At 36.0% G+C, this 17,831-nt stretch overlaps 2 protein-coding genes across 2 annotated transcripts; one reads left to right on the forward strand and one right to left on the reverse strand.

Annotated features, from left to right (window-relative positions):
• Window positions 1-291: 291 nt before the first annotated feature.
• foxb1b (forkhead box B1b) lies at window positions 292-1,611 on the reverse strand. The gene has a single exon (XM_056267323.1). It carries the CDS (start codon window positions 1,247-1,249, stop codon window positions 353-355), a length of 897 nt encoding a protein of 298 aa, XP_056123298.1. The 5' UTR covers window positions 1,250-1,611; the 3' UTR covers window positions 292-352.
• Window positions 1,612-15,341: 13,730 nt separating this feature from the next.
• Window positions 15,342-16,949, forward strand: gtf2a2 (general transcription factor IIA, 2). Its single transcript, XM_056267311.1, has 4 exons — window positions 15,342-15,534; window positions 16,130-16,234; window positions 16,385-16,511; window positions 16,613-16,949. Exons 1-4 carry the CDS (start codon window positions 15,463-15,465, stop codon window positions 16,636-16,638), a joined length of 330 nt encoding a protein of 109 aa, XP_056123286.1. The 5' UTR covers window positions 15,342-15,462; the 3' UTR covers window positions 16,639-16,949.
• The last annotated feature ends 882 nt before the right edge of the window (window positions 16,950-17,831 follow it).

Here is a 17,831-nt window from a genome sequence, read left to right on the forward strand (position 1 = left end):
TCGATGAGCTTTAATGGGTAAGCAGCCCAAAATTATAAGTTACAAGTTGGAGAATGTATTGTAATTCATAATCATACTTTCCTAAACTCTTTACGCTCTGTTCTAATATTTTCATAGTCCATTGTGCATTTTCCAATAAGATTCTTAAACTTTAATAATGAGGTAGCCTAATGACATATGTCATTGAAATATTTAGATAATAATCAAACTTAACAGAATGTTTAATTTCACTGTATTTCGAGAAAATTTAAACAAGTCAACTTTTTTTTATTTCAGAGATATAGCGAGTTTTCTTGTCTTGCCTTTTTGTCGGGTGGGTGTGTATGTAAAGTTTCAAGTCCCACTTAAAGTTTTAAGTGACCTCTTGACAGTGCACGGCGGCCGAATGGAGCAGCGAGGTCGGGCTCGGTGTGGCAGGGCTGCTCTGTCCGGGAGACGTCGGGCTCATGGACTGTGGAGAGCCGGAGAGGAAGGCTGGAAGGCGCGCCTGCAGCATCGAGATGGACGGAACCGGAGCCGGGGTGGGTTTGATTGGCACTGGGATCGCCGGTAAACTTTGCCCCCCATGACTCAGGGATTTGAATGGTACTCCATAGGCAGTATACTCAGCGTCTATCACATTACTGCTATACATGTGGGGCCAAGCCGTGGTCAACTGATTGTGTAGGCCTATTTGATAACCCGTTGACATGGACTGCATGGTAGAGAAAGCAAGACTTCCTGGCATTTTGTAATCTCTGGCAATTATATTTTCAATGGCAAAGGGGTGTTTGAAAGTGGAGGGTTGTGAAACACTTAAGTTGTAGCTGGTCATCTGAGGTAGATGTGTCCCTAAAGTTGTCATTCTGAGTTTGGCTTGTTGCTGGAGGTAATGCGCCGCGTCTGATGGTTTTTGCAGGTGCTCGGAGGTGATCATCACTTTGAATCTCTTGCGGCGCCTCAAGAAGCTCCCGTTTTCGAACATGTCACCGCAGCTGGGATGGAGAGCCCAGAAGCTGCCTTTCCCCGGCTGGTCCGGTCTTCGCGGGATCTTAATGAAGCAGTCGTTGAAGGAAAGGTTGTGGCGCAGGGAGTTCTGCCAGCGCTGCGTGTTATCCCGATAATAAGGAAACCTGTCCATGATGAACTTGTAAATTTCGCTGAGAGGGAGCATCTTCTCCGGGCAACTCTGAATGGCCATTGCGGTTAGCGAAATATACGAATACGGCGGCTTCTGGTCGCTGTACGTGTTTCTTCCAGGACGAGGCATTTTCCTAAGTGAATTAGCCTACCTTAAGTTCACCGAGTCAATGACGAATAGCTTCAAAACACTCCGAGTTTGTTGAAAATGTCACACTGATCCGAAGTACTAAAAAGTCAGACATCTTAATAAATGCAGGTGCTTCAGGTGACACTCACTTAGCTATCCATTCTTGTAAAAGTTTTGAGCAAATTATGCAGTTCGTTTCATTCGTTTGTTTCAGGATTTTGTGAAATGCTGTCCATTAAAAAATAAAAACTTAAAATCTCAACGTCTTCTCTCATGGCCTCACTCGGAGTTCTCTGTGTGTGTGCTAAAGTCTCTGAGCGTCTGTCCCCCTTTTTCTGTGTCTCTTCAAGTGCTCTCTAGGTTGTCACATGACAATCTTCCTCAAAGGAGGGGCGCGCGCACTGTCTTCTAAACAGTTTTCATTTACACCTCTTTCACGCGACCCGCTGAACCAATAAAATTCATCTCCGCCCGAAGACAGAGCGCGGCAAGAGGCGGCTGGATGTGAAATGCACCTGGCTAGTTTGTTCGTGAACTTTGTAAACATACACAGCATGATGGCACACTGGCAGTCATTTAGGTGGGGAAAACTAATAAGGAGGAGAAGCCTAATGTCTTCTCAGTAGCTCTGGCGTATAGTTTAAACCCTTAGCTTTTCGTTTAAGCTCAGGTTGACCACCACAACCATTATAACCATATGTAGGCTACTAATTAAAATCCGTTCGAAATAATTCTGAAGCGGATCTTTTCCAATTTTGTTTTTATTTCTAGCAATTTGTAATTTGAAAATATTGTTTTTCCTTCTATGGCATCCAATTGGGCTCCTAATAATTTAATAATTTATTCATTTATATATTTGTATAGGCTAAATTAATCATTTTAAAAATTGCATTTACCCTACTTTATCCTATACACTGACAAAAAAATATTTCTGTGTTTGTGTTGTAAAAATGTTCTTTTCATTCATTTAATTCATTCATCAAATTTAGTATTCTAAAACGTTGGCTAGATCTTTCCTACTTTGGCACCGTTTGGGTTTTATTTAAACTTTAAGCCACCGATTTAATTTAAGATTTCAGTTAATGCGCTCATTTTAATGTTTAATGAGTGTTATGTTTTGTAGGCTATATAGCCTAATCATATAACCGCATGTCTGTCTTTATCAGTAGGTCAGGTGCGATACTTAACTTGTTCTTATTCTTGTAAAGCTAGACAGTCACTCAGGACCACACACAAGCAGATTCCCATTCACACTGCTGAAGAAGTGAATTTAGGCTACATGCTGAAATATTCCTTCTAATAATGGGGCGTGTTTATTATCGAAATGAATTTGAGTTAAATCCACTAATGCCTCAAAGATTCTCAGAGGGAAGTTTTGTAGTCGTTATTTTTATTTTATTTTTATCATTTAGAGCATCAGCGTGAGGATCACATTTTATAGGCAAACTATTTTATCGTTAATTAAGTATCTTTTGTGATTAATACATTCATGTAATGACGTTTAACAGATGAAAATGTGTTTTATGTCTAAGGTGTTAACGTCATAGGTTAAAAGAGACTAAGTTCAGATCATCAGTTAAAATGAAGAATAGCCAAGCTATTTTAGAGAAGCTATGTTAAAAATGGTTTGATTGCCATGCATATATGGAGAGTTGTTAGCAATTTTAATATCAGTGTCAATTTGTAAATAATTAACCGCTTCACCGTGAAAATAAAGAACGTGGGATAGTCGTGGAAGTGCTGCATTACAACAGAATAATCTGCGTGTCTCAATCCTGATTCCTGTAAATAGATGAGGACTGTCATAATTGGTCTGAGGAGGGGTGACGTCAATGGCCTTTGATTGGAGGATGAACTTCCAAATCACAGACCAAGTTCTTTGACCTTTTTATTTGGCATATACTATGGGGTTTCTGAAGACCTCGTAAAATATGAAAAGACATATTAATACACAGTCTTAGTAACAACAATAAATAGTTTTATGCATTTATAGAATTTTTATATGAAGAAAACAATAAACTTAAAATACGATCTAGTCTCTAATAATTTTTTTTAACATATTAGCATTAAAAAGGAAACATCATTAGTTAAAATTAGGTCAATAGCTTTTTAAATATAGCTTTACTAATATAGGCTTGTCAGCACCATATTGTCATTTTTTCTAGTTGTGTGTCTGTTATGGGATGTTAAGTGAATATTTAATCTGTATTATTACTTTTGTCTTTTATTGTTATCATTCCATTTGTACTGGCATACAGCTGGAGGAAGGAAGCAATGAATTATCTCGAATGAACCAACATTCTCTGACCTAACTGCCGTGTGTGTGTGTGTGTGTGTGTGTGTGTGTGTGTGTGTGTGGAGATGCTGCAGTTAACCCTTGACCACTATCACTGGGTAAGACTGGGAGCAGGTTGATGCTGTATTCCGTGATGAATGATATTTAGTCTAATTGAGAACACGTGACGCATCTGTGTCTGATAGATGATACTGGCCTGTAAATACAGCCCTTGACACAATGATGTCTCTTCCTTAGCCAGCCCAGAGCCTGGCTTTTTGTGTTCTGTTTTGAATATTACTTTATTCTGTTCTTTACTGTATTTAGTCTTTTACTCTATTTTTTTATTCCTCAATCTGACAGTTATGTTAAAAGGTGCTTAAAATAATAATAATGCAGGGTAAATGTAAAGTTATCGAAACTTAAATTTCAATACTAATACAACTTACAGTATCAATACTTTTATATCATAGAACTTGATGGGGCAGCTATGACAGGTCATGAAGAGTTCATGAAGATACCCGAGGATCTGCCTGTGGCTGTCAGCATTACAGCAACCAGGCCTCACCTAAGCATAGGGCAACAATTCATATAAGAATGACAACAGTCCTGATAAAGCGCTGACAGTGTTGTACAGGCGAAATATTCCTGTAATAATTAGCTGAGGTGTAAAAGTACACTACATTTCTAAATAATTTGGAGCCGGTATAAGATTTGTTTATGTTCTTTAAATATGATAATAACTTTTGTCTGTTTTGTTTCTATTTTTGACAAAGTATATAGATTCTTATTTAAGATAATCAGAGTAGCACACACCAAAAGTACTGTGTAGACCAAAATATGGGATTTTTGATTAAATAGTTCGATTTCAAATTTGCTGACACTCTGTCAGTGAAATTGTAGACTGAAAGCATTGAGTGGTCAGTTTCCTTCGAATGCAGCTCCGAGTTATCGTATTAGATTGTAAAGTGGATTATTGACCTCTCATCCTCTTATGTTGTTCTCAAGAGTCATAACACACTCCCTGCTGTGATGTTTGTTTCTGCCCTCCTGTTTATTAATGCTCAAGCGTGTCTGCTTAGAGGTGTGTGTTTATGTATGAATGTGTGCGCATACATTATGCTCTCTGCAGGCTGTCTGATAGAAGTCTGTGTGAGTGGCTCTGAAGTGCGATGGTTTATGATGAGCATGTTTAATGCAAGGATGCAGCTCTTCCTCCTCTTAAGCTGGCTGTAAGTGGTCCATCTCTGGTCCTGCTGCAAAAACATCTTTCTGATGGTAATAAGACCAGAGAAAGTGTTGTGCCACTGTGGGAACCCTCTCAAATGCAGTGGTAAGGTGTGACCATGCAAAGGTATTTCATTACAAATAGCCTTGCTATGATGTTACATTCTGTCATTTGGTTAAAAATTATGTTGCAGATGCCCTTGTTGTATTTAACTAAAACTATTCAAGTTTTAATTAATTGAAAATTAAATAGAGATAAAATAAAATAAAATATAAAGGTAAGATGAACAAAATTTAAACTTAGGATGAATTAAATGAAAATTAGACAGGTTGTCTTGGCAACTAACTGAAATAAGTTATGTACTAAAATTGAAATTAAAAATAAGTAAATGAAAAATACAAAAAAAAACTAATAAAAATGACAAAACACTACTAAAACTTAAACTAAATTTAAAATGAAAACTGAAAATATATAAATAAAGGCTCATCAAAATATCAAGTGTGATACTTAAAGGGGCTATATATATATATGAATTTTCATGTATTAATCGCTTTTTTATTTCAACTGTGTGAACAGCTTAACGAAACTTAGAGGTAAACTGAAGTGCCTTGAAACACGCAGCATTATTCAATGTGTTGATGTAATTTCCACTGAAATGGGGAGACAGGGCGGGATATATCGAACAGCTCCTCCCCTTTTTTAAAATAGCCAATAGGGTTTCGTTTAATATCACAGACCGGCTGCTCAGCCAGAGCCTTTGAGCTCGGTGAAGCAGCAGTTTCCTCCTAATTTCCTCCATATTGCTTTAAATAGAGCATTCTGTGCAGAATTCAAATGGGTCCGATAAGTTTTCTGGTATGCGCCGAGTCACTGCCGCAGCTCACACACAGTCTGCTCCGGTCCATAGACATGATAGCACAGCATTAATCAGACTCCATTCGCCCCAATAGAACTAGTCTGAATCGTTCCCTATCCTGTAATGTGTGAACAATGTGTGTGAACAAGTGACCGATTTTTGCCAGCTTTAGCGTCTATTTATAATGTAGGGGGCGGGACGCTTTAGATTCTAGAGATTTGATTGGACAGAAAAGCTGATGAGAAGCTGAAATGCAGAGTGATGTCATCAAAATTATTGATCCATATTGGCAGAAGTGAGACTGTACGTTTTAAATGAATTTTGTCATTGTTTTGGAGCTCAATATAACATTAAGGCTAACATTCATACTAAAAGCCAAAAAACTAAAATTTTGATTTCATGGGGACTTTTAAAAAAACGAGACCTTCCCCGACTTCATAGGTTGTTTATGAAAGCCGATTTTCTTTCTTTTTTTCTTTTTTCCCCCCAGGAAAATCAAAAGGATGTGACGTGTTCGTGCGCCGGTGAATTGCAGAGCTTGTGCACATTGCTATGTTCAGATGCTTTCTTAACTGCTGCTTTCTTACTGCTGTCATTTTTGTTGTGCTGCAGCACATATTTACATATTCATCTAAACGTCTCTCTTAGCACCATGGACGGCGTCTGGATGTTCATTAGCAGTATCGCTGCAAATGTATTTTCAAGACTTTTTACTTCTAGTAAAAAAAACATATCTGCTGACGAGCAGTTGTGAATGCAGTAAAGTAATGCAGCATACGCTCTGAGTTCTTTAATTGTCACCCTCCCTTCCACTCAGAGGGCATCGTGAATATTTAATAAATAATTAGCAACATAATTTTTCCTCAGGAGTCATCACAACTCTAATTGCATTGTGAATTAAATGATGAGCAACATTATGGGTGGTACCCATATTCTGTGATGTCAGGAGAGTTAAAGCAATATCTCTCTGATCAAAGAGCCTTAGTCGGGAGGCAAAATGCTCGCTCAAAAATATACCAAGATATGTCTTTCAGAAAACATACTGGGAGGAGCTATTCTAATTAAGAGGATTCAGCAGCCCTTTCACTTATGCTTGCATATTCATTTCAGTAAATGCACTATGCAAATCGAATGTGGTGGTGTGGTAATGCCCTGTTAATTTATTCAAATTTATCAGAGCAGATTTCAGATTTATTAGAAGACTTGTAAAATGGACCACTCTAATTATGGGGCTGTCTCAGCTAGACCACTTATCTTGATGTGCATTTGTGTCATTGTCAGACTCTGAAGCTTATGCTGTTTTTGGTTTAGATCAATAGTAAATGCTCTGTATGATAATATAAATCTCAATGCTTGCATTTAATAAAACAATGTGTATTTTTTCCTTTTTGTTATCATGATAATTACTGAATAGGAATGTTGTTGTTGTTTTTTTTTTGTTTTTTTCAAATCTCACAATTATGCATGTTTGATTTTAATGACTTAAGTTAAAGGTTAAAATTAATAAATAAAAATAAATAAATAATTTATATATTTATTCATAAATAAATAAAATTTAATATAAATAATAATAAGTATTATTATTATTATTAGCAATTGAAGTGAACTGCCAGAAAATTCATATTATAAATAAATACATTGATCTGAATTAAATGATCAAGCATCCGTGAGTGGATAATACAAGATGTTGTGTATTCTTATCCCGCCACTGATGACCCAGACTTTCTTAAGTACACACGTAAATACATTGTGCTGTCTCTCCATCATCACCACACACACACACACACATACTCTTACTACCACCCGCTCTCCACCTGCCATATTAGCAGGGTGGATTTATGACATCATTAGCTTAAAGTATTAGATATGCTGGGACAGACCATGACTTTTATTAATTAGATTAATCTAGAGGCCCTTACTCAGAGTGTGATTAACCCTGCATGCCTCAGAGAAACATATCTGTCCCCTTGCTAAGGCTTTGACATGAGTGCCACAGCATGACCTCTATACCCATCCTATTTATTATGCAAACCTGGACCTTTTAAAGGGTCAGTCTTTGACAGAAAATATCATGAAATAAAAGTGATTTGAAAGAAAATATCATGATAAAGAACTGAAGCTGAAGAACATTAAGCAAAAAAACACTTCTTTTGTCCTACAACGTAAACTTTACATTCATCAGAAATAACTGTTACCACATTGTAGCCTATCTGCTACAAAAGCACATTCTTTATCATAATCATGCTGTCTGTCTGCATGCAATTGCTTGAGCGACAGAACCAGTCTACAGTCGAGCCATAGAGAGAGAGTGCACAGAGCCAAGGTGATGGATACACCACTGTGAACAGGAATAAGTGCGTTTGTGTGCTTGATAAAGACGTGAGAGTGGCGAGAGGTGGAGACTGAAGCTGATTAAAGGAGGGAGAAGCTCCACTCCATCTTGTCTTGTGTCTTGCGTGTCTTATGATATCTTATCATTAGTTCCCCTGACAATGATTTAGCAGCTGCTATTCTCTCTCATTGCCAGGGAACAGTGTTTAAAAGTAACCTTCTTTTAATAATCGTGGCCATTTGTCACCTCCGCTACTGTCAGAGTCGAGTGGAGGTAGTCAGACAGTACTTTTGTGGTGTGTGTGATTTTTCCGGCCTAAAGGTCTCAGAGGGCTCAGTCTAGATCGAGTCGTCAGCAGGCCTTTAGGAGAATATCTAAACCCTTACATCCACTCATGAAGAGTCCAATCAGTCAGATGATGAATCAGAGGGGCTTATCTGGGCCACTTCCCTACCTGAAAAGCCTAAGCATCCAGGCATTTGTACCTAATAGAGCAGGGGTGTTCAAACTGGCATCTGGGGACCCTCAGGGGGCCACAATGCATGGGGTAATATAACATTTGAGAGAAGACAGTAAGAAATGAACTTCTATTTAGCATGAATGCATTAAATTGATTTTAAAAACATGACAGAAAGACATTTATAGTGTTACAAAAGACTTCTATCTCTATATTTCTTTATTTCAAATAAAGGCTGTTCTTTGAAACTTTCGATTCATCAAATGTATCCACAAATATATTAAGCAACACAACTGTTTTCAACATTGCGAATAATAAGAAAAGTTTCTTAAGCAGCAAATCAGCACATTAGAATGATTTCTGAAGGATCCTGTGATGATGCTGAAAATTCAGCTTTTCCATCACAGGAATTAATTAGATTTTAAAATATATTAAAATAGAAAAGTTATTTTAAATTTTAATAATTTTTCACAATATTGCTGTTTTTACTGCATTTCTGATTAAATAAATGAAGCCTTGGTGAGAGATTTCTTTCAAAAGCACAATCTTATATATATTTACACAAAAATATTTAAAATATTTCACAAAACTTTATGCATATGTGTAGGCCTACATAAAATATATTTTTTTAAATGTATTCGAAAATATTGCAACATTTGCATTACGTTTGTAATACAAATATACAAATATGCAATATAATACACAAATTAATTTGAACTGAAAATGTTTCTCTTATTTTCTTTTAATAAGTACAAAACTATACTACATTCATTTCATACAAAGAAATCATAAAAAATTATAATTCTACAATAAAGTAATATTTTGATTATTTATTTAGGGTTTATCACTGACACATAAAAGCTGATCATTTAATTTTAGGAACAACATGTTGTCTAATATTGTTTGTCTCCCACGGTATACATTTGTCTCTATACATGAATATATGGGACTTATATTTAGTTTAGCTTTTATGGTTTAGGAAGGGGGTCCCTCCCAAGTGTGTGTGTGTGTGTGTGTGTGTGTTGTCATTTAAGTTGTGTGAGTTTTCTATGTTCATTGTGTGCTTGTGTATGCTAGAATGTATGCTATAGTCTTGAATGTGAGATCGATAACTCTTTTAGTGTACAGATATGGTTTATCATGAGTCACTCTGACAGCAGTCATTTTTCCTCAGCCTTGTTTCCTCCAGGCATCTGTGTTCTGTAACGGCAGTGCGTTGCAGTCTTCCGTATTCGTATACTCTGCTTGCACATGCAAGCGTGTGTGTGTGTCTGTGTGTGTGTGTGTGTGTGTGTGTGTGTGTGTGTGTGTGTGTGTGTGTGTGTGTGTGTGTGTGTGTGTGTGTGTGTGTGTGTGTGTGTGTGTGTGTGTGTGTGTGTGTGTGTGTGTGTGTGTGTGTGTGTGTGTAATCTTGCCTGCATGTTTGAGGAGAGATGAATGAGACTGTGTTGGATTCGGTGTTGTTGGTGCGAATGTGTTGACATTTTGTCAATACAGTATTGGCATTCCGGTTAAGCTGAGGATTAAGTGGATAAATGTGTAGTAAATGGATTGTTTGCTGTTGTGCCCACCATAAATCAGTATAGTGCCACTTAAACGCACACACATACAAGGTTTAGGTTGCTCTCTTTCAAGTTATTTCTTTACAAAGGCCAGTTATGTAGTGCCAAAGGCCATTAAGATGTCAAACATGTCAAATTTGAACAGCGTTTAAATTAATTTCATGTGCTAAAGTGCAAGGTTGAACGCAAGTGTGAAATCCTAATTTGAAATCTCTCATGAGTAAAATAACACCACTTCTCATGATTTAACTGTACCTCCAACTTCATACGATGTGTAGTTCTGTAAAAATATTGGATTTCATTCGTCTATGCTCTGCTTAATCTGATAATCAGTGTGAATTAAAACATTAATGTAGTTTCTGCAGGGTTAGGATGAATGATAATCCAAATGACACTAATGGAATGTGTTCTCTGTTCAGCAGAGGTTGAACAAGTCATGAATCAAGAGATAATCAGAATGCTTTATGAAAATAAGATCTGCACACTGCACACTGTAAATTAAATGGATATCAGTAACTTTTCTAACTTGTATTTTTGGGCAGCTGATATGGGAATTAAAAAACGAATGTGATGGTTAAAGTGATAAAATGTAGTAGGCTACACAAGTAGTGTGTCTATCATGGCATTATCAGAACTTTAAAATTCTTTATATGTATATAAATAATGTTTTTCTTGGTTCTGGATTTAAATTGGTCTTTGGATTGGTCATAAATGTATTCTGGAACTGGCTTCTGGGTTTTTTTTTTCTTTCTATATGTTGTAGCAGCCCTGTATGTTGTATTTTAGTCGGGTGAATCGTAAGTATACTGTATTTAGATGTTTATTAGCTTTCATGACCTTGAATGTGAGTACTTGTGTTCTGATGTCACTTTTGTTTGTGTTAGTTTGTTTACATATCATATTTATTTTTATATACATGTAGGCCAGTATTTCATTGTGTGGTGTATATACGGTGTGTGTAGTTGGTGCATAGATGGATTATCTGCATTGATTATCTGCGTGTATCATTAATTATCTAGGAAGTGCTCTCAAGGTCACAGGGCTGGAAATTTAATTATGCTGCCACTTTATTAAGTGGTCCATTTAAAAATGCTGAATTGCAGTAATTAATTTGGGGGGCAGTATTCCCACAGGAAATTATTATTTTTGCTCCTCCCTCCAGATTAAGGGTGTGTAAGTGTAAATGAACATGCGAAGGCAGTATTTCATTTCCTGTATGAGTTGACAGCTGCTTTATTGGTGGGTGGGTGGTGGTGGTCTTCTTCTTTGATGGCAGGGTCCTCACATCGGGAGTACCATGCATGCAAGCCTTCAGGTCAGCCTAACCGGTTGATCATTATGAGCTCAACGCTTAGTTCAATTAGGATATTTAAGTAGCTTTTAATGTTTTGTTTTTACTTTATTTTGATCAAATAAATTCAGCCTTGATGAGAACAAAAGATTTAAAATTTAAAAAGACATTAAAAAAATGGTACTGACCCCAAACTTTTGAACGGTAGTGCAAACATTTCAAAATAACTATTGCAAACGTGTGCCATAAACTATTTTTTTAATAACAATGGATTGTTTATTATTATTATGTCTATATATTTGATAGTTTAATTGTTATTATCATTACTAAATTAATTCTTAACCATTGTCACTAAACAGGCTATTATTTTGAACCTCATGGCATCACAATAGCAAAATGGGTTACAATGAACCCACGGCACTGAATGAAGGCAGAGGAGCAGAATGAGGGGAGGTAATCTGTCCTGCTCCAGCAGTGGGGGAGGATGATGCAGTCGTCTTCACTGTTTAACTAGGGGAAAACCAGCATCACAGTGTTTGTGGCTGTTGAGGGTGAGCTTTGGTCTGGTGGGCCGAAAGGGGGAAATATAACTGAAAACGTTGTCCATCAGAGACAATGAGCTGTCAAGAGTCATATTGATTCATTTGAACTGAACAGGATAAGATCAAATAAAATAAAGGCCTTTCTCCTGGTATTCCCCTATGGCATATTAAAATAACATCAGCCATTGAAAGGATGCTTTAGTACAACGTTCTTATTTAATCTTTTTATTTACAGTACATGTTTGACAGCATTTTACCTTTTTGATTTTAATGAAATGTGATTGTATGTGTTAATTTTGCTCTACATCACCTGACATATTTTTGTTCATTAGAATTAATGGCCTCAGAATCGTTTTGCATTTATAATGCTGAAGCTGTTTGAGAAAACATCCAGTTTGTGCTTGATCATGCTGTTATACGGCAATGGGAAAATTAATTAAGCTTATCCCAGTCTCTGGGGCATTGTTGTGTTAATTGTTCTCATTGACTTGTGTAATTGTTTGTTTGCTGATCACATTTGCATACTCTTGAAAATCCTGCTGATGAATGGTGTAATGATCGGTGATAAGCTCTGCTGTCTGTAACAGCCTGTGTGCTGTAAAATGCAATCAGATGTATGAGAGAGAGACTCTTAATGACAATCAGTTTAACTCTTTGATTCATGAACAGTGATAGGGATAGGCCTAACTCAACACAGTACACTGGCTGGACAGTGTTGACACTATCTGTCTGTCTGTCTGTCATATCTATCTATCTATCTATCTATCTATCTATCTATCTATCTATCTATCTATACATGTCTGTCTGTCTGTCTGTCTGTCTGTCTGTCATATCTATCTATCTATCTATCTATCTATACATGTCTGTCTGTCATATCTATCTATCTATCTATCTATCTATCTATCTATCTATCTATCTATCTATCTATCTATCTATCTATCTATCTATCTTGTCTGTCTATCTATCTATCTATCTATCTATCTATCTATCTATCTATCTATCTATCTATCTATCTATCTATCTATCTATCTATCTATCTATCTATCTATCTATCTATCTATCTATCTATCTATCTATCTATCTATACATGTCTGTCTGTCCGTCCGTCCATCCATCCATCCATCCGTCTGTCTGTCTGTCCGTCTATCTTCATTTAACATTTATTCATTCTCAGTTTGTGTTCAGATCCAAATCTGAAAACATTGCAAAGATTTCTGAAAGAAAATCTTTTCTGATTTTCCTGAAAGAAATCTGAAAATATTTAAAAAATGTTATTTGATAAATGTATCCTCTGCTGACCACTGAGACAATTACTGAAACAATATCTTGAGAGGTATAAATCTGCCTTACGTAATCTTGCTTATTTAACAATGTTGCTGCAGTCCCATTAAAGAGAGTCTTTACACAGCAAAACAAGAGTTGTTGAAACAATATCATCCAGCAAAAGTGAGTGATACTAAATAAATGTTAAAATACCCCTTGCAGAACAAAAAACTGAACAAATGCATCAAACTGAGGGAAAAAGCAAAAGTCCAGCATTAATGAAGTATGAATAAATCTGTGGTGTAGTGGTCATGTTTCCTGATTTCTAAGGTAATTCAGTTTGACACAGTAATTAAATGAAGGAAGCAGCTCCCATTTCTGCCAGCCTCTCTGTATCCATCATCGTTTAAACCCCACCATCCTCCACTGCACACAAACACACGCTCAAGAGGAGATGAATAAGCTAAACGAATGCCATTATTCCAACACAGAGTGAACAGAACCATTGATCAATGTTGATGGTTCGGTTTGTGTTGAGCCCACATTCTCTCATTGTATCCAAATAATTGCCTACCATTTTTTCATCTATTTACCAGGTGCCTTATTTGCATTCTCTTAAAAATGAAATCATTACAAGGATGTGTCGTTTCAAATATCTCTATAAACACTTCCATTCATTATCAACATCAATTTATGAAGCTAAAGCGCAGTGAGTATTTGACCAAATTTCTTCCAAACTATGATTTATCAGTGGTTTCCCCTGTGTAGATGCTTATTCGAGCATCTGCTGGCATCTTCATTTGTCTGTGTAAAGTGTTACTAATGAAGAGCTGGATTTTGTCTCAGCTTCTGCTTCTGGTTGGGTCTCTTTAGCATATTCTTTATTTATGCCATTACAAAAATGAAAAGTCTTCAATGAATTTAGTTAACTAACTAAATATGATTTATTAAAACTTTAAACTTAAAAATAACATTTTAAATACAACCTTGAAACACATGTACAGTGTGCAGATATTACGAGAAACATCTATGCAATAGCATCTATTTTAAGTGTTTGGCATCACAGAAAGTATCATTTCATAGTTTATTTTAATTCATTTAATGAATTGTAGATCGCTCAGAAGATTAGCATGCTATCTGTTTAGAGAATCTTTTGAATAACACAGAAGAATTGTAATTTTTGTAAAAAAAAATCCATAAGTCATGAACATTTCCACCACATCTTTCACACTTTAAAATTACACTTTAAATATTTTTTTAATTAAAAGGGCGATTTATTATATAAATGTGCTATAAGACACATTTATATAATGCTAACATTTTATTTAAAATAAAAATAGCCTATATATATATATATATATATATATATATATATATATATGTAGCCTATATTATATTGTCAAAACCGTTTGTTGCAAAATTGACACAATTACAACTTGATTGTAATTCATAAACTGCTTAATAAATTGCCCACGTCTCAAATTTCATCTCAAGCATGCTTTTCACTGGCTTTGAAAGTTAATGCCTAGAGTTGTGCTGGAAATAGATAATGAAGACATGATATTTGAACATGTACCCAACCATTTCTTTAAAACAAGTTGTAAACTTGCTTTTTAAAAGATGCGTGAGTTTTGAAAACAGCGACTGAAAAAAAAAAATCACCAATCTTCTGCTTAGAACCTTGTAAAAAAATGTTTTAATATAAAGTTACCTGAAATTGACCAGTATAGCCTATATTTTAAATAGTTAAAAATGTATATTATTAGATTCAGTGTTGAAAAAAAGAGCGTTCAATTCTTAACTTATTTTGATGAGTTAAAGCAATGTAAAAACCATGGTAAAAACATGTTGTCATAATGTATTGATTATATAATTTTTTTAAGTGAAGCAAATGGCACCCATTTATTGGAATGGCTCAACATTGCAAGACAGATTTATTTGTGATATTTTGTTTATTATTATTCTTTATTTAAAAAAAGAAAAAGAAGAAAACCTGAAATGAGAGGTGTTCCTGCGATGATTGGACTTGTCATCTGCTGCCATCTACTGTCCGTTTAAGAAATTTCCAGAAGTCTTTGCCAAATCATTACTTGGGGTACCAAACAAAGAGTGGTACGAAATAAGCCTGGATAATAATGCTTTTGTGACTTAAACAATCGCTCATATGTCTTCATTGTTTTTGTTTTTTTTGTTGTTGTACGACCCCCTGTTTACAACTTAGATGTTTTGTATCCTCGTACGATTCAGGATCGGATGGAGATATATGTCCCTCGCGTGTTTCCGTAGCGCGATCGGTCTAAATTTGGATATTGAGGAAGTGCTCATCCAGCGGGTAAATCACAAAGCATCAGCGAAGATCCTACGGTTATTTTAAACAGTACATTCGCGTTCGCACAGAAAATACACTATGGCATATCAACTCTACAGAAACACGACACTCGGAAACAGTCTACAGGAGAGTCTCGATGAGCTTATTCAGGTAAGATTAAATCAAAGTGAAGTCATGTAGCTGATTGCTAGCCAGCGCAGAATGATGTGATAAATTGATAAACAAACATAATGGTATAAAGACGATAACTGCACATCCAGTCATCCACCTTTAGAGGTTTATTATATCATATGATAGTGTTAAAGCCTATCATTTGTTCTGATCGTGGTTAGTAATGTGTTGGTTTATTAGAAAATGAGTGTTAGCTAACACCATCTGTGTTTGTAATTTAGCTGCTTTATTAGAACAAGTCATAAGTTAACTGCTCTAGTCAGGGATAAATAATTGTTATAGGGTTTCTTAGACTTTTTTGTTTTCAAATGACCGCAGTTTGGGACATAACAACCAGAAATTCCTGTCTGTGTTTAATAATAACAAGCATACAGGCAGAGTTTGCTGATTATTACTTCATTCTGTATGAATATATGAATACTTTAACTAGTCCACTCATGAAACCAGAAAGTTTTTTGAAAATGTAGTTTTTAATTAAAATAAAACTACAAGCTTATTGAATGAAGCTCAATAGTGTGTTATGAAATATCTCAGTAATGGGAAATATTTAACTATATTTTCCCTCCATTCATAGACTCAACAAATCACACCACAATTAGCCCTCCAAGTACTTTTACAATTTGATAAAGCTATCAACACAGCGCTGGCCAACCGGGTCCGCAACAGGGTCAATTTTAGGGTAAGTCAAGTGAATGCCTTTTTTCTTAAGGTTATTGTAGAGTATTTACAGAGTTTTGCCTGCTAATGCAAGATCTTTAGATAACTAGCTTTACCTTAAACTGGACACTGTTGTGACACTAAAAACAACAGATCTTTGTTTTATCCATAGGGATCTCTGAACACATACAGATTCTGTGATAACGTCTGGACGTTTGTTTTAAATGACGTTGAGTTCCGGGAGGTGACTGATCTGGTCAAGGTGGACAAAGTAAAAATTGTAGCGTGTGATGGCAAAAGTAAGACGCAAGTTGGATTCGCCTGTGCTGATGTTATATGCTATATTTTCATAATTTATGGTGTGATGCAATCCTCCTAATTGAATGTTTCTCTGTTATAGACACTGGGTCTAATGCAGCTGAGTGAAATCAAGGTGGAGAGAGAGAAATGGAGTGAATTGAGTTGCTGGCTCGTGGGGAAGGATGACAAGAATTGAAGACGAGGCACACAGCGGAGGGGACTGTGTATATATTATTTATTACAAGAAACAGTTCTCCAGCCTTCATACACCAACCTGCTCAGTGGAGGACTGACAAACGTATGGAGCACAAAAGGCCTTGGATGTCACAGGAAATTTTTCTTTTTATAAATAAATATATATAATTTTCATAGAAATGCCGATGCTTTTCAGTTTGTTACTATTTAGCTTATTCTCTAATAAACTTGTTTTAAAGGTGTTTAGTTTCTCTTGTTGTGGAGAATGTTTTTTTTAAACTATTTCTTATGGTCTTTTTTCCTTCAAATGAACAGGATAATAGATAATAGCTGTATCACGAAATAGCTGTATCATTTTCGATTTCTGGCTGCCCATGCATACGCATTACTGAATGTGCAGGGCCACGTCCTCAAATGTTTTTGAGCAGTTTAATCTTTATTATCTGTGACCAATAACATTAAGGCCCGGTTTCACAGACAGGGCTTAGATTAAGCCAGGATTAGGCCTTAGTTCAATTAGAACATTTAAGTAGCTTGTTTAAATATGCCTTAGATAAAAACTACTGGTGTGCATCTTGAGAAAAAACAACTGTGGCAATGGCATTGACATATTGTTTTAAGATAGGTCGATGCAAGTTGCTTCAAGTTAAAACAGCTCAAACATGCATTTTAGTCTAGGACTAGCTTAAGCCTTGTCTGTGAAACCGGGGGCTAACGTAACAAAACCAAATTAAGATGTTTAGCTGAATCATGTAAGATTTCTACTCACAGTTCAGTGTTCTGGACGTTAAATCAGGCATGAATAGGATCAATCAGTGGAATGAATGACTCTTATTCATTACTCTGTATCATTTATAGGAGGGGAACAAGTATGTGTTGGCTGCATTTTCATTTTGAGCTATGTGGGAACTCTTATAATTTGAGAATCTTGAGTTTTTATCTGATAATGGTGATGATGATTGTGTTGATAGCAGATGTGTGCAGCTGTCACCTGATCTCATCACCTGAACATCGGTACCCTACATGAGTGATTATGCTGCACTGTCCTATTCACAGCCCTACAATTTGGTTTCTTAATACTTCCCATGTCATGACCTATCTATGCATTTTTGTATTTAGCATAA

This window comes from Rhinichthys klamathensis, unplaced genomic scaffold (genome assembly GCF_029890125.1).
Source record: "Rhinichthys klamathensis goyatoka isolate OS25496 unplaced genomic scaffold, OSU_Roscu_1.1 h1tg000258l_1, whole genome shotgun sequence".
Lineage (NCBI taxonomy): Eukaryota > Metazoa > Chordata > Actinopteri > Cypriniformes > Leuciscidae > Rhinichthys > Rhinichthys klamathensis.

Bases quoted from the DNA above. Each gene is read 5' to 3' on its own strand.
- foxb1b (XM_056267323.1), bottom strand. From the start codon at position 1,249: ATGCCTCGTCCTGGAAGAAACACGTACAGCGACCAGAAGCCGCCGTAT.
- gtf2a2 (XM_056267311.1), top strand. From the start codon at position 15,463: ATGGCATATCAACTCTACAGAAACACGACACTCGGAAACAGTCTACAG. The intron at 16,235-16,384 runs GTAAGTCAAGTG...TTTTATCCATAG, and splicing joins GCAACAGGGTCAATTTTAGG to GGATCTCTGAACACATACAG. The intron at 16,512-16,612 runs GTAAGACGCAAG...TCTCTGTTATAG, and splicing joins TGTAGCGTGTGATGGCAAAA to ACACTGGGTCTAATGCAGCT.